Source organism: Guillardia theta (assembly GCF_000315625.1).
Source record: "Guillardia theta CCMP2712 unplaced genomic scaffold GUITHscaffold_32, whole genome shotgun sequence".
In the NCBI taxonomy this organism is placed as follows: Eukaryota; class Cryptophyceae; order Pyrenomonadales; family Geminigeraceae; genus Guillardia; species Guillardia theta.
The window spans coordinates 100,310-116,298 of NW_005434642.1; the positions used below are offsets into that span (position 1 = coordinate 100,310).

The window sequence follows — 15,989 nt, forward strand, 5'->3', positions numbered from 1 at the left end:
CCACGCAAGCGACGGCATGCACGACAAGCAGGGGCCAGGACAAAGAGCAGAGCGAGGACGGCAAATGGTTTGATCTGAGGCAGGCTTAGTGGTGTGCAGGGCAGACCCTAACGATGCTTGTGTCCTGCATCTGTCAAACACTTGGCGGTAGGCCCGGAGAGTCTTTCTCACCGCAATGCGCTCGAACGGTCCGACGGGTGTGGGGCGAGACTGAGAGCGGCGGATGAGAAGCTGCTGAAGGGAGCGAGGAGAGAGACTGAGAGCCTGACGGAGATCTTGATGAACGAGAGGGGAAGAGCCGGAGATTTTCTGAACAAGGTCCGGCAAGGACGATAGGTTGCATCCAAGGACATTCGTAACCGCCGCTGACTTGCTTCGTCGTCGAGAGCATCACGATCAGAGTCCAGCGGGTTGAGTGAGACTTGAGCTGCAACAGATGATACCTCCCAACAAGTCGTTGGTGAAATATGATAACCCGGTCCTCCTAGCCAACGCTAGCAAGTCGAAATCGTCTCAGGCCAAGTCTGATGCGGCGGGGTCTCCATCAAAGAACGAGAAGTCGCACTCGCTGTATCAGCCGGAAGAGATTCTGAATGCAATCATTCCTCCCAGGTGTTCATCACTCAGCACCCAGACATTGGTTGTTGCCCACGTAACATGAAATGCAGGGAATGGAACGAAGGCGGTCAAGTATGGGTTCAACATGTGTCAAGTTCGCCTGCTACGCGTCTGGATGTTGTCAACTTGCAGGTGAGTAGAGGCCAGGAGTGTCGTTGGATGTTGGATGATGCCGTGCAGGAATTGTTGGATAACAAGCTGCAACAACGAAAAGCGCGAGAGACGGGGATCTGTCCTGTGCGAGAAGAGCTGTACAAGGAGACTTTCGATGAGATCATCCGACAGGTTGGTCGACGAGCAGAGAAGGGGGAAGGAGGAGAGGACCTGACGATCTCTCAGGTGACGGTCAACTGCGCCGAGCGAGGGCTGCTGATGATCAGAGTGCGAGATGAGATTCAGATGACTCGGTCGGCCTATCAGACTCTTTACGAAAGCAGGTTTCTCGAGTTGCTGTTGGAGAGGCGTCTGCGTGACATGTGGTACCAGCATTGCTTTTGGCATCCGAAAGGTCCTGCAAGCCAAGCAGAATCGAACTGCGATGAGGAGGACGATAGAGCGGCTCTTGGAGAATAACGAGACCCTCCGAGAAGAGATCAGCATGCTCAAGGTTCTTTCGGCTTCAAGAATACTTGCCTGCACTCTCACAATTTACTGTGCGGCCGCAGCAAAAAGCGACATCGATCGAGAAGAACTCTAACAAGCTAAGAGAGGTAAAGAGCGCCTGGTGTGAGGCTTGACCTGACGCTCCTGCAGCAAGAGAAAGGCAAACATCTTGATGAGGTCGCAGCGCTCAAGTCGGAATACTCCGATCGCAAGAAGCAACTAGAGATACAGATCGGCCTCGTGCAAGCTCCTCCAGCTGCTGACAGCAAGAAGCAGAGCGACGAGACCAAGTGAGGGCTCTCCTCTGAGATGTACATCCATCGGATTCGAGCTTGCCGATTTCAAAATCGAACAACGAAAGAAGTAAATAAACTTGAAATGCAAACATGTCCGCCTCTCGATGTCCTTCTGAGACCTGATTGAACAACCGAAGTTGTCCAGAATGTCTTGTGGCGGGATACAGGAACATCAATCTGACGGGTGCACAGGCTTCAAAATCAGTGAAGTAACGGATCCGCTAGTCTTCCCTTTCTATTGAGATGCGTTGCCTGACCTTCATCAGGCTCTCTCCTAGAACATTCAAGCATCCAGTCTTCCAGTTCTTGGGGTCTCTCGCTAGATCCTCGCCAACTCCAACACCCCAGACTGCATCGTCGGGTGATGCTTCGGCTAGATGAAGCTCGTTGGTGCATAGAAGAACTTCTTTGAGAAGCTTCGAGCTGGTGAACTTGGAGTAGAGCAGCTGCACTGCTATAAAGTCTCTGACGGACCCCCACGCGGTAGGGTTGAAGTCTTTCACTGATCGACCCAACTGCTTGCACTTCCTGGGGTTCCCGCTGTTTGCGAGGATTTGCTTTGCCAAATCGTGGTTTTGATCCTTGATCCTCTGCGACGAAGAGCTCTTGTATGCCTCCACTCCAGCCCTCGCAAACATCCCTTGCTCGCCATTCCACGGCAATATTGACTGCATGCCGAAGAGATCCGCTTTGGCGAGCATGATGCCGGCCTCGGAAGTCTGAAGTTGCACACCCTCGAACTGGAAGGGCTCGGCATGCACGTAGAAGTTACTGAAGGAGCCGAAGGGGATGGAGGGAGAGCTGTCGTAGAAGGGAAGGATGCATGCTCTGTCCCCCATCCACTGGACGGACATGCGGCCATGCCGAGGGTGGTGGATCACTACATAGGGCTCGCGCTCCTGCTGCGCCATTGCGACCGCAGGGGTATCATTGCATGCCCGCCTCAGAGGCCTTGGGTTATGCAGATGACGCGATCGGGCTGCGGGCGAGATGGAGGAGGAGGGAAGGAGAAGCGAATGCTGGGGTGATGGAGAGCCTTGATCTCGAAGAAGACATATGCCACTGATCTGATTCAACATGAAACCCTTCCTCTCTCTCAATGCTCCCCTCCTCGTGCTTGCTCTGCTCATAGCCTGCCACATACGCGGCGGCTCTAGCAGGAGAGTGAGTGAGGTGCGCAATGTCGATGCCATGGAGCCATCGGAGTCTGAGAAGGTCGAGCCTCTTCTACTATGTGATAGAAAAGTTGTCTGATTCATTCTCTGTCAAGATCTCGTACGCTGCTCAGCAAGCCGCCGCTGCAAACGTCGCCAAAGGATCATGGCAGCCGAAGCAGGTTCTCCTTCACGAGAAGCTTGTGTTGTCTTCCTCCCCCCTCCCCCTCCACTCTTTGCTCTCTCCCTCTCCCTCCTTTCCTCTCTTGTCCTTATGACTAGACTGATAGACCTCTGGGCAGACGAGGTTCTCGGAGAGGATCGAGGGACCCCCTCCCTCTCGCTGCGTCAACGGGTGCGTCTCAAAATGTGTGCCTGAGTGCATGGGAAACCCGAACACGGACAGCCTGTGCACTGAAGACTGTGAGAAGTAGGACAAGCACAGCTGAGCTCCGTCCTCTTGCGGCTGACAGGTTGCTTCCAGGTACTGCAAGAGGGATTGCATGCTCCGACCCAACTCCGAGTACCCAGGAGCAGAGAAGAAGGTCAAAGTCAAGTTTCTCCCACCCATACAACTCATGAGCTCCAGCAACGGTGACATAGATCCATGCTCTCCTTGTGACTCCCCCGCTCACCACAACTTCCTCCTCAGCTGTCCTCCCACATCAATCGCCCAAGATGGACAGCTTGGCGCTGGGCCCAACCGAGTGCGAGCCTCACTGCAACTTTGAGTGCAACACTGAGTGTGAGAGGAAGTACGAGTTTCCATGGAAGGTTGTAGACATCCACTCTCCTCCCTCCCTCCCTCCCTCCCTCCCTCGCCTCCTCCCTCCCTCCCTTCTCACTCCCTCGCCTCCTCCCCACCCTCCCCTCACTTCATCGCTCGCTTCCTCTGACGCAGTTCCCCTCCTCAGTGCCCAGCAGAGTGCAAGAGAGACTGTGCGGACTACTGCAAGCCTCTCACCACCGGCCGGTTGAACAATGGCGAGTCACTTCACCGTTGCGTGCGTTCTCTGAAGGCTGAGCAGGAGACAAGCTCGTGCGAGAGGATGAGGACAGTCTGAGGCGGGTCCTCAGGTCGACAGAACGGCAGCTTCCCCCCAAGCTTGTGGTGCCATCAGGGAATATTGCTCTCCGATGGCTCTCGGGTATGTTGACTGCCATTGGGAGTGACACAACTCACATACTTGTCAGTCACATTCACGGTTTTGTGTTTGCTGACCATTCTTCTTATTCTTTATCGGTTGTACGGTATCGCTCCCTCCTCTCTTCTCACCAACACAACACCTGACAACCAGCAAACAGGAGGGAAAACTTATGTAGCAATGTATTCTAAAGACAAAGCATGAAGTCAGTGAGTCTTATTAGTGATGCTTACAGTACAATAACAGCGTGCCAGGAACTAAAGATTTTTCACGACCTTCGAGTCCATGAAATTTCAACCTTTTCACGCCTTCGATTTCTCTAAGTCCGTCATGAGCTCATTGCAGATGGCTGTTAACTGTTGGTTCTCGGAAACTTTCAAGTCCAGCTCGTTCTTAAGCGCCTTCTTCTCCATCTCCGCCTTCTGCATCTGAACGCGCAGAAGCTTGATCTCCTTCTCGCTGCAGTCAGACGCCAGCAGGGCCCAACCCTCGTCTCACCTTCTCAAGATCCCCACCTCCCGCTTTCGACTGCTGCGAGGCTGCGGTCTTCAACTCGAGGTTCTCAGCCTGGGCAGGCAAGGGGTCAGGACAGAGGAGGAGCAACAAGACACCTACCTCTAGCTTGCTCACCCTTCCCTCGAGCTCCGCCTTTGCTGCATTGGAGGACTTGAGCGTCTGCTCCAGCGTCGCGTACTCGATCTTGTAGTTCTCCGTCTTCCTCCTCTGCTCGATCAACTCCTGCAGAAGGACGAGTTGAGGGCAAGCGGGAGGAGGAGGAGAGAGGAAGAGCAAGGGAGAGAAGAGATGAGGGGGAGGGAGGGAGGAGATGGAGGAGGAGGTACCTGCTGAGCCATCTGCGCCTTGACATTCAGGGTAACGATGTTGGAGTCGCGCTCGCTGATGGACTTCTCTGCGCTGGAGAGCTTCTCTGCCAGCAGCGCGCACTCCCTGCTCCTGCTCTCCGACTCCTTCATCACCCTCTCCTCCAGCTCCTTGATCTTCTCCTCTCGCACTGCCCCCTGCTGCTGGCAGCTCCTCAGGATCTCGTTGGTCTCGAGGAGGCTCTGCGACAGGTCGCTGTTCTTGGCGTCTGCCGCGGCGTAATACTCCTTGAGCTTCGTGTACCTCCCGTGAAGCTCGTTGAACGCTGCCTCCAGCTCCTACACGATCCAGTCAGAAGGATGGAGGAGAACTCTGACCTTTAAGGGAGCGACTGAGTGAGAGCGGAAGGGGAGGAGCAAAGCGGAAGAGAAGGAGAGGAGCGGGGAATACATCAGCATAGTTCTTGGTCTCTGTCAACTCCTTAGAGAGCTTCTTGTTCTCCTGCCTCTCCTTCTCGAGGATGCCAGCCATCTCGTCGACCGTGTTGTCTGCCTCCTGCACCAGAGGCTGTCAATCGCAGGAGCAAAAGGAGGAGGGGGAGGAGACACAGACCTTGATAGCAACTTGAAGCCTCTCGTTCTCAGTCGTCATGGACTTCTTGACGTCCTCCAGCTCCTTCTCAGCTGCCGCGAGCTTGCTGGTGATCTGTCGCTTCTCGTTGTCAAGCTTGGCTTGCAGGGCTTCAGTGTTGTAGCTCGAGATTCGCTCCACGTCCTCCAGCGTGTACAGCTGGCGGGCTCTTCCCGACGATGTGAAGGCCGAGGGCTCGACGGGTGCAGCAGCAGGAGGAGCCGGGTTGACCGTCTTGAGTACGTCCCACTCGCTTGAGATCTCCCACACGACCTTCTCCTTCTCCTTCTCCTTCTTCTCCTCCTCCGTCTTCCCTTCCCTCTCCTCAGGATGGCCCGCCGGCTTCACGGCTGCCTGCATCGCTTCCCTGTCGTCCTCGCAAACGTCGGAGATCCTGAGGTCAGCCATGTCCAGCACGTCGTCCTCGTCCAAGAGGTCACAGAGAGCGTTGGCGTTGTCGAGGGCCCCGGGGGATAAGGTGAGACGATTCTGACGCGCCATAAGTTACAAAAGGAAGCAAAGGAGAAGAGAAGGACAGGGAAGGAGGAGAAGAGAAAGAGCAAATCAACTGAAAGGGGCCTGCAAACAAGAGACATACCTTACTGATGGACGAGTGCGGCGAGGGCAACGGGACCTTGAAAGCTGGAGAAAAGACTGACGACAACTCCTTGCAGTCCGCGCACTTGCATCCTGCCTTCCTGATGCACTTCACCTCCCCTGAGCTCTCCTCCTTCCCTCCAATGCAGATAGACGCCATCGCCTTGCAGTCCGAGCACGTGCACCCCGCCCGCCGAAGACACACCTCTCCTCCTTCCTGCGCCGCCGCCGCCTCGTCCTCTACGGCCTCCGTAGGCTTGGTCGTCTCCTCTGCCTCTGCCTCTGCCTCTGCCTTGGCGACTTCCTCCTCTGCCATCGCCTGCTCCACCTCCTCTTCCTTGGCCACTTGCTCGTCAGCAGCCTCCTTGACATCCGCCTGCTCCTGCTCCTGCTCCTCGGGCTTCGAGTCAACCTCCTCCTCCTCCTTCTTGAGAGGAGTGACCGCAAGGGTGATCCCCGCCATCGCAAGGCAGTCCGCGCACTTGCATCCTGCCTTCCTGATGCACTTCACCTCCCCTGAGCTCTCCTCCTTCCCTCCAATGCAGATAGACGCCATCGCCTTGCAGTCCGAGCACGTGCACCCCGCCCGCCGAAGACACACCTCTCCTCCTTCCTGCGCCGCCGCCACCTCGTCCTCTACGGCCTCCGTAGGCTTGGTCGTCTCCTCTGCCTCTGCCTCTGCCTCTGGCTTGGCGACTTCCTCCTCTGCCATCGCCTCCTCTTCCTTGACCACTTGCTCGTCAGCAGCCTCCTTGACATCCTCCTTGACATCCGCCTGCTCCTCCTCGGGCTTCGAGTCAACCTCCTCCTCCTCCTTCTTGAGAGGAGTGACCGCAAGGGTGATCCCCGCCATCGCAAGGCAGTCCGCGCACTTGCATCCTGCCTTCCTGATGCACTTCACCTCCCCTGAGCTCTCCTCCTTCCCTCCAATGCAGATAGACGCCATCGCCTTGCAGTCCGAGCACGTGCACCCCGCCCGCCGAAGACACACCTCTCCTCCTTCCTGCGCCGCCGCCACCTCGTCCTCTACGGCCTCCGTAGGCTTGGTCGTCTCCTCTGCCTCTGCCTCTGCCTCTGCCTCTGACTTGGCGACTTCCTCCTCTGCCATCGCCTCCTCCTCCTTGACCACTTGCTCGTCAGCAGCCTCCTTGACATCCTCCTGCTCCTGCTCCTGCTCCTCGGGCTTCGAGTCAACCTCCTCCTCCTCCTTCTTGAGAGGAGTGACCGCAAGGGTGATCCCCGCCATCGCAAGGCAGTCCGCGCACTTGCATCCTGCCTTCCTGATGCACTTCACCTCCCCTGAGCTCTCCTCCTTCCCTCCAATGCAGATAGACGCCATCGCCTTGCAGTCCGAGCACGTGCACCCCGCCCGCCGAAGACACACCTCTCCTCCTTCCTGCGCCGCCGCCGCCTCGTCCTCTACGGCCTCCGTAGGCTTGGTCGTCTCCTCTGCCTCTGCCTCTGCCTCTGCCTCTGGCTTGGCGACTTCCTCCTCTGCCATCGCCTGCTCCACCTCCTCTTCCTTGGCCACTTGCTCGTCAGCAGCCTCCTGGACATCCTCCTTGACATCCGCCTGCTCCTGCTCCTGCTCCTGCTCCTCGGGCTTCGAGTCAACCTCCTCCTCCTCCTTCTTGAGAGGAGTGACCGCAAGGGTGATCCCCGCCATCGCAAGGCAGTCCGCGCACTTGCATCCTGCCTCCCTGATGCACTTCACCTCCCCTGAGCTCTCCTCCTTCCCTCCAATGCAGATAGACGCCATCGCCTTGCAGTCCGAGCACGTGCACCCCGCCCGCCGAAGACACACCTCTCCTCCTTCCTGCGCCGCCGCCACCTCGTCCTCTACGGCCTCCGTAGGCTTGGTCGTCTCCTCTGCCTCTGCCTCTGCCTCTGACTTGGCGACTTCCTCCTCTGCCATCGCCTCCTCCTCCTTGACCACTTGCTCGTCAGCAGCCTCCTTGACATCCGCCTGCTCCTGCTCCTGCTCCTCGGGCTTCGAGTCAACCTCCTCCTCCTCCTTCTTGAGAGGAGTGACCGCAAGGGTGATCCCCGCCATCGCAAGGCAGTCCGCGCACTTGCATCCTGCCTTCCTGATGCACTTCACCTCCCCTGAGCTCTCCTCCTTCCCTCCAATGCAGATAGACGCCATCGCCTTGCAGTCCGAGCACGTGCACCCCGCCCGCCGAAGACACACCTCTCCTCCTTCCTGCGCCGCCGCCACCTCGTCCTCTACGGCCTCCGTAGGCTTGGTCGTCTCCTCTGCCTCTGCCTCTGCCTCTGCCTCTGACTTGGCGACTTCCTCCTCTGCCATCGCCTCCTCCTCCTTGACCACTTGCTCGTCAGCAGCCTCCTTGACATCCTCCTGCTCCTGCTCCTGCTCCTCGGGCTTCGAGTCAACCTCCTCCTCCTCCTTCTTGAGAGGAGTGACCGCAAGGGTGATCCCCGCCATCGCAAGGCAGTCCGCGCACTTGCATCCTGCCTTCCTGATGCACTTCACCTCCCCTGAGCTCTCCTCCTTCCCTCCAATGCAGATAGACGCCATCGCCTTGCAGTCCGAGCACGTGCACCCCGCCCGCCGAAGACACACCTCTCCTCCTTCCTGCGCCGCCGCCGCCTCGTCCTCTACGGCCTCCGTAGGCTTGGTCGTCTCCTCTGCCTCTGCCTCTGCCTCTGCCTCTGGCTTGGCGACTTCCTCCTCTGCCATCGCCTGCTCCACCTCCTCTTCCTTGGCCACTTGCTCGTCAGCAGCCTCCTTGACATCCTCCTTGACATCCGCCTGCTCCTGCTCCTGCTCCTGCTCCTGCTCCTGCTCCTCGGGCTTCGAGTCAACCTCCTCCTCCTTCTTGAGAGGAGTGACCGCAAGGGTGATCCCCGCCATCGCAAGGCAGTCCGCGCACTTGCATCCTGCCTTCCTCATGCATGCAACGAGAGCAGGGGCATCAGGCTCGCTTAGTTTCTCCTCGGCATCGACTTGTTTCTTGCTGGTGGTAACTGAGGCGGCTTGCGGTGCATCAACATTGGCACGTTCTCCATCGGGTTGCTGTGACGGTTCGCCGAGAGGACTGCAAGGGTTTTCCTTTTGATTGCTTTGCAGGTTTGCCTGCTGGATTGCCCATTCAATCTCTTCCTCTGAGAATCCCATTTCAGTCATGGAGGCTCGCATCTCCTGGTTCTTTTCATGGCAGCTCTCTTGACAGTCTCCGTCTTTCGCGTCATCATCTGCAAGAATGTTGTCTTCCAGCCGTGTCATTCAAAACCAACGAGACTTTCAAGCTCACCGATCCGGTCGATGATCTGATCTGAAAGATCGTGGAAGGACTGGTTCCCAGCCGCATCCTTCTCTACAGCCGGCTCGCTGGGCTTCTCATCTTTCCCGCTGTCGTCGGCTTGAATCTCAGACACAATCTCCTCCCACACTTGGTCTGGGAGCATGGGAGGCGGTCGTGAAGAAATCTTTGGAAGCTTCGGCTGCACAGCATCTGGCAGACAAGTGTGAGAGACAACAAGGGCAGGTGAAACTCTTGGACCTGCTTTTGAGTCCACATGATCTGGATTGAACTTGGGCAAAGACGACTCTTTCACCTTGCTCAAGGACGGCAGGGCAGGAGGATTTTCAACAAGGAAAGAGAGCCGGATAGCCTTGACTTGAGCCTGGCAAGAAGCAGTCTCAACTAAACAAAAGACCAGGGGTAGATTAATTACTTGTTTCTGTTCCAAAGTCTGTTGGCAGTCCACCACTGCTTGCTTCTCCGTAGCGTCTCCCAACACAGGCAACGCTAAAGATCGCAAGACGCCACTGTCTCTGACCCGAAACATGACCTCGTCATCTCCTTCCTCAACAAACTTGAAGTCCGTCCCAGATGTCCAGCACGTGTTCACAGGAGTCTCGGCACTCGCCATTGCCCGTCGGCAGAGCACTGGGGTCTCGACATTCGACAGATCTTTGAATGCGCCTCTCGACCTCTCTTCTTCCCCTGGAGAAGACATGTTTGTCTGCACGAACATCAGAGAAATATGAACCAAAATAGGAAATAATGAGCTCTCTGTAACGCAATTCTAACGAAATTATTGATTACAAAGAGCACAGTGGTATGGATAAGAGGGAGCAAAGGAAATACATACTTCACTTCACATACGCATCTTGATCAATGTGTGGCAAGCTGTGGCACATTTACAGCAGCATTGTGTGCAAGTTTTAGCAAACGGAAACCTAGAGGCACTCGATCTGCTATACATGAAACTACGCTTCGAGCACATGATTGTTGTGAAAAAAATACTATACAAACGCAACAAAACAGAAAAGTACATATGCAGCTTCTGATGACATTCATTCATTGCTTTCGACTCAATATCATCATCTTCACATCGAACTCAGTTCTACTTCTCTCTGTCTGTCATTCACACTTCTCGCTTGAGCTCCCTTCCTCCCTTCCCTCCCCTCCTGGCGAGGTTTGAAACGGAAAACAAATTCAAATCCTTAGCTACCACCACGCCTCTCAACGGACGATAACCGTAAGTAAGGTAGTACGGTCGACGGTTTTAGAGTCCGTTGACCGTGTGCCCGGTGACCGTCTGACAGCGGCAGTGCGGCCCGGCCACCGTCGGCGGCCCGCCGGTGGAAGTAGTACAGCACGGTTGTTGAGAGTCTAGGCTGGCCGGGCCGCGCGGAGCTCCGAGCCTGAGTCCGCCGCCGCCGCCGTCACCTGGCCGGCCGCCGTCCCGGCACTGCGGCAAGGCTCCACGGTGGGGCACGGAAGGCTTGCCAAGTCAGCGGTGTATCCGAGGCGGCCTCAGTGACCGTACCGTGGCAGTAATAGAATTGATGCCAGAGTAGGCAGGGGCCCTGAACCGACTCGGAGATGATCAGTGTACAAAATTGTCGTAGAGTCGGATCTTGAAAATGATCTTCATCATGTCTGGATGCTTCACATCCTTTTTGTGTGCATTGACTTGTGACGGACTCGGTCTTGAGCAAACTTGAACCTGTCACAGCTTGTTTGCACTACTTCAAGTTCAGTTTGGCATAGCACACTTTGAAGCCTTACAAACTTGATCGGAAGTTTGAGTAGGATCATGAGTCAAATGGAACTACCAGGAGATCTGGCGGAAGCCTTGTTTTTTATGTCACGGAGCTTTTGAAAACATTCAAGGAGCTACTTCTGGATTGGCCCCCGTGAACTTGGCAGGCCGGGTGGCCCCAACATCTTCAAACTTTGAAATGCCTTGAAACGGATGACGGTTCAAGTCCGGTGGCAACATCGCGGCAGCAATCTCTGGTCACAAGTTCTTTACAGTACGGTTCCGTGGCAAATTTTATCTTTTGGTCTGCTCTCTTCATCAGTGTGCACACTGATGATCTAATACTGAGCCCTCAGGCCATGAAAATCAGGCTTCTTCAGCCTGTGAGAATGGACAATCCTTGAACCGTCACGGTTTCGAGGCGTCAGGCCAATTCTGGTCAGGCCGCCAATTCTGGAGCAAAAAACTGTCCGTGACTGGCTAAGTTACTTCCCCGTGGGGGGCCCCGGCGTCCGGTGGGCCCGGCCGCCGCAGCCACCGTGGCACGGTGCCACGGTGCCACGACGGTGCGGCCGCGGGGCCAGGCCGGCCGGGCCCGTGCTGCCACTGAGCCCGCCCCCAGTCGGGGAGCAAGTAGTGGGAGATACCAAAAATGGTGAGGCAGGGGAGACTTTCGACGCAGGCGCTGCTGCAGGCGCTGCTGGGCTTGTACTCAGCGGCATACTGCTGCCTGCTGGAGGGGAGCTTCACCAACGAGAGAGGAACGACGATCATCTCGAAGCAAGAGAGTAACTTCGTCGTCTCCTTTCTCAACGATGCTCAGGACAAGGAGGGTTGGTTGGTAGCAACCGGCACCCTGAGCAAGAATGGAAGTCGATGGTGCACGTGCGGAGCAGGGGGCAGTTGCACGTCGAGCGAAGGACTTTGTAGGGAGCTGACGGTGACTTTCATCAGGGCGAACAAGTCCGTAGCGATGGTGCTCAATGGTACTGTCGAGCTGGACTGCCAGGGGGTAACATCATGGAGCAACGGGTACGGCGACTGGTGGAAGCCCGACCCGTCAATCAAAGAGCTGCACATTGTCTCTATGACACATCTTGACGTCGGATTCACAAACACAACTCACAGCGTATGCGACATGTACTTTGAGAAGCATTTCCCTCAGGCCCTCGAAACCCATTACGAACTCAAGGCGCGAGGGGGTGCTGAAACCTACACATGGACTGTCTTCCCGTGGCTTCTCTTGGAGTTCTTCGATGGTGCAGCTGGCTGTGCTCGACGCAGACGGACAGAGCAAGAGATGATGGAGATGAAGGTTGCAATCGAGAGTGGAGCGATCATCTGGCAAGCCAACGCCCTCAACTCCTTCATGGAGCTCTACGACGAGACTCTTCTTGACTACAGCCTCTCTCTGAGACATGAGCTGAACGCCATGTTTGCTGCCAAGTCAGGACTGCTCGCAGGCAAGCAGACTGACGTGCCTGGAATGAGCATAGCTGCCGTACCAGCCTTGCACAAGAAAGGTCAATGCCGTTGGGTTCGGTTCATGTGTGATGATCAACCCAGGCGTGCGAGCGTTTCACATCGGATACAACGGGGCCTGCAAGAAGCCCGAGGCTCTTCCTCCTCTCTTCAGGTCAGACGTCTTTGCTAGTCTCAAGTCCGTCAGACTTGCGTCAGGTGGCTGCACAAAGAGTCGGGCAAGGAGTTGCTCGTCATGGCCGAGGCCTCGTACGGTTGGCTGGTTAGGTTTCAAGATATCGCGCTCGGTCAGTCTTGTCTCAACTTTTTGTTCTTGGACTGACTTCTGATCGAAGTCTTCCAGTATGGATCCGACAACGGTTTACCCCCAAAGCCAGGGCAAGTTTTACAATTTTGGCGAACGATGCAGAATCGATTTCCACAGGCGAAGGTTTTTCACACGCTTTGAGGCGTTTACATGATATCACTGATGTCTTAAAAGTTGATATCAAGCAGCCTTGACGCCTTTGTCTCGCGTGTTATGAACAGCCCAGGTTACGCAAACCTTCCCATCGTTGATAAGGACATTGGTAAGCAAATTGACCTGCTGGACTGCGATGGTCGGCAAAGTTTGACGCGTTGAGCAGGAGATTCGTGGCTGTATGGTTCTCCTGCTGACCCCATCAGACTTGGTATCTTGTGCTATCTTCTCCTCTCGCCCTCATCATCTCTCCAGCTGCCTATCGCGAGGCCGTGCGATTCATCAATGAAAAGATCGGTACTCCTCTCCTCCATTTTCAACTCTCTCCTGACCGACCAAAGGGAGCAAAACGATATCACCAAGGCATCATTCGGTTGGCCTTGAGAGAATTTGCACATGACTGAGCTGATCTGCGCACTAGCTCAGGCGATACATGAGGAGGTTGCTCAAGGTACCTGAGATCCCTCGTGCTCCTCGTGCTCCTCGTGCTCTTCGTGCTCCTCGTCCTCGTCCTCGTGCTCCTCGTCCTCCTCGTCCTCCTCCTGCTCCTCGTCCTCCTCCTGCTCCTCGTCCTCCTCGTCCTCCTCGTCCTCCTCGAGCCCTTCCGCGTTTGTTTCCTCCTCATCCTCCTCTTTCCCGTTTTTGTTTCTGTTCCTTTTGCGTAGACTTACCGACAACCAGGGACCTCCGGAACACAATTGGGGTCTCAGCATAAATGATGTAGAGATAGGACACGCCTGTACGGCAACGTGACAGCTGTCACAGTTCTTTCACGTCCTCAGAACCCCTGACGGGAACTGGAGCAACGAAGAGTTTCACCGGTTGCGGAGGTAGAACGTCTTGTTAGAATTAGTCTCTCCTTCCATTCACCATTTTTCCGAACAGGGTGGACTCGCGCTATGCCATGCTCGAGATGGTCAGGGCCGGTTCAACAAGAGTCCCTCTCACAGTCAGTGCAGGAATGGGCAGATCAGAGGCTGTACAACCACCCGCTTCCCACTCACAACAAAGGTAATTCCCTTTAGACTCTCTTAAAGGCCTTGGGCATGATGTTTGATGCAGGGACCTGGGGCCGTCTCGTGGAGGAGCTGGAGGGGAGGCTGAGGATGGTAGAAGGCGGGAAGGTCTGGTCCTCGGAGAGAGTCAGAGATCCTTCAAGGGGGAAGAAGAGGTGGAGAGCGATGAACCGTGCAGAAATCTCAAAGATGCGCAAATGCGGAGAGTATCTCGTATGCTCACTTGGACCTCTCCTCTTCTCCAATCCTCATGCTTGTACTCAGGTTGCGTTCAACACGACTGATGGATCTCTTTCCTACCTGAGGAGGAGTGAGGTAGTCTTCACTCCATCTCGAAAATCCAACTGTCCCCAAACACCTTCAGGCTGGGGCGTTCCAGTGGGCCAAGTCGTTCGGAAGGATGAGGTAGATAGACAAGCTATGCAGTGACAAGAAGGCGCCGGGATGTTGAACATCTTGATCAGATATCGAACATATTCGGAGCAAGACTTCCTTCACTTCAACGAAGAGTACACCCCAGGTAATCGCCATTGCTCGCAGTCTATCTCCCAGCTCCTCATCATCCGGCTCAGGTTGCATTCCTTGCGATGACTTTGCCAAACTCGGCATGGAGGTCCGCAAGATTGACTTCAAGTCCTCCGGGAGGCTGACTCTTGTAGACTGCCCATCCTGTCTCCCGTACTTGGGACTTCAGAGTTTCCTCTGCCGCTGCAAACATCATGAAAGGTATCCAATGCGCAGAATCTACATCGTTGTGGCGGCTCAACTTTGACTCAAATGCGATTGAGTTCCTGCAGATTCTTGTGAGATTCGCTTCACTTTGTCATCCGAGGACGAAGCTCACAGCAAGTACAGAGAGGGAGGCAGGGAGAGGGAGGGAGGGAGGGAGGGAGGGAGGGAGGGAGGGAGGGAGGGAGGGAGGGAGGGAGGGAGGGAGGGAGGGAGGGAGGGAGCTCCATATAAGCGCATCTTGCATGTCGCCTCTCCCCGTCTCACACTTGATGTCGCAGGTACGGTGCGCCTGGGAGCATACACGTTTGCCTCTTGCTCGATCCTCCTTCATCTACTCATCCATGACCGCAAGCTCTCCTACAACATCCCGGGACCAAACAAGACTGCAGTCAGTCTGCAAGTTTCTTGGACCAACAAGACAGCCACGTATCTTCCATCATCAGCCTCGTTCTCGATGACCAGCCTACAGGAGGCTCGCCGAATCCACTTGGATTTCCTTCGAACCAAACCATGAGACCAGCGCGACATGGCAGATGCACACGCTTGGAAGGTGAGGTACGGACTAGCTCGGCGGCTGCGTGACGTTGACGAAGTTGGCTGTCGCCATATCGAGTGGTGGAGAACGGCACAAGGCACGTCTTCTCCGTATGGTACCTCCTCCTTCTCCAACCTCAGCTTACGATCACGTCACTGAGTCTATCAAGGGACGGAGTTCGGCTGATCCAAGAGACTTCTCCTACCTTGCAGCCGACCAGACAGCAAGGTCTCCTCTCGTCCTCACAACCTCCTGTGCTCGACTAATCCTCAGCCAGCGGGGGGCTCGGAACCTTCTTCTCCCTCCTCGTCCTCTCCCTCCTCTCCCTCTCCGTTCTCGCCCTCCTCCTCCTCCTCCTCCTCCTCCTCCTCCTCCTCCTCCTCCTCCTCCTCTCCCCCCGCCTCCCATTTCCTCATTCAGGCTTTGGATTCGCCACTGTTATCCTTCACAGACATCGATCACCTCATCTGGTGCAGCCCCCTCCCCCTCCTTCCCTCCTCTACCTTTGACTGCTCACCTCAGGTACGATGGAGGTTCTTCTCCTCCGCTGCCGTCGGACCCAGCAGGAGGGCTTCACTTCAACCTGCACAACAACCTCTGGGGAACTGCCTTCCCTCAGTGGTTCTCCGACGACGCAGCCTTCCGCTTCTTCATCTCGCTTCCCCCTTGACTCGGGGGGGGCACTGGCACACGGACAGTGACGAGACGATCCGATTCTGGCATGTTTGTAAAAGTTAAGATGCCGGATGGAGCCAATTTGAAGTGTACAGTACCGTACCGTTCATGGGGCCTTTACTCACGAGGACAAGTCGAGTCGGATGATCGGGAGAGTACAGAGTCACTGCCAGTGCGATCATAGGCCGTGAGCTGACTCTGTCACCGT

The 15,989-nt window shown here is 55.9% G+C and overlaps 3 protein-coding genes across 3 annotated transcripts; 2 read left to right on the forward strand and 1 right to left on the reverse strand.

The window, feature by feature from the left end:
- The first annotated feature begins 173 nt into the window (after positions 1-173).
- On the forward strand, positions 174-1,603 carry GUITHDRAFT_152494 (hypothetical protein). The gene is made up of 7 exons (XM_005832897.1): positions 174-612; positions 669-750; positions 799-903; positions 958-1,055; positions 1,105-1,225; positions 1,284-1,328; positions 1,372-1,603. Exons 1-7 carry the CDS (start codon positions 437-439, stop codon positions 1,513-1,515), a joined length of 771 nt encoding a protein of 256 aa, XP_005832954.1. The 5' UTR covers positions 174-436; the 3' UTR covers positions 1,516-1,603.
- A 156-nt stretch (positions 1,604-1,759) lies between these two features.
- GUITHDRAFT_51034 (hypothetical protein) lies at positions 1,760-2,293 on the reverse strand (the record flags this gene model as incomplete). The annotated part of the gene is made up of 2 exons (XM_005832898.1): positions 1,760-2,105; positions 2,187-2,293. Coding segments are annotated over 2 exons (453 nt in total), but the record flags the coding sequence as incomplete, so codon positions are not given.
- A 9,240-nt stretch (positions 2,294-11,533) lies between these two features.
- On the forward strand, positions 11,534-15,372 carry GUITHDRAFT_108016 (hypothetical protein; the record flags this gene model as incomplete). The annotated part of the gene is made up of 22 exons (XM_005832899.1): positions 11,534-12,404; positions 12,448-12,517; positions 12,562-12,650; positions 12,699-12,793; positions 12,845-12,932; positions 12,990-13,034; positions 13,079-13,120; positions 13,245-13,274; positions 13,489-13,526; positions 13,589-13,644; positions 13,709-13,739; positions 13,783-13,834; positions 13,886-13,947; positions 14,104-14,154; positions 14,204-14,244; positions 14,304-14,359; positions 14,412-14,452; positions 14,499-14,565; positions 14,850-14,997; positions 15,041-15,121; positions 15,165-15,221; positions 15,276-15,372. The coding sequence occupies 22 exons, from the start codon at positions 11,534-11,536 to the stop codon at positions 15,370-15,372; spliced, it is 2,208 nt and encodes a 735-aa protein (XP_005832956.1).
- Positions 15,373-15,989: the final 617 nt, after the last annotated feature.

What these genes read in the sequence shown, in the direction of transcription:
- GUITHDRAFT_152494 (XM_005832897.1), top strand. Translation starts at nt 437, where the DNA reads ATGATACCTCCCAACAAGTCGTTGGTGAAATATGATAACCCGGTCCTC. An exon ending in TGGATGTTGTCAACTTGCAG is followed by an intron (nt 751 to 798) that starts GTGAGTAGAGGC and finishes GATGCCGTGCAG; the next exon opens with GAATTGTTGGATAACAAGCT. An exon ending in AAGAGATCAGCATGCTCAAG is followed by an intron (nt 1,226 to 1,283) that starts GTTCTTTCGGCT and finishes GTGCGGCCGCAG; the next exon opens with CAAAAAGCGACATCGATCGA.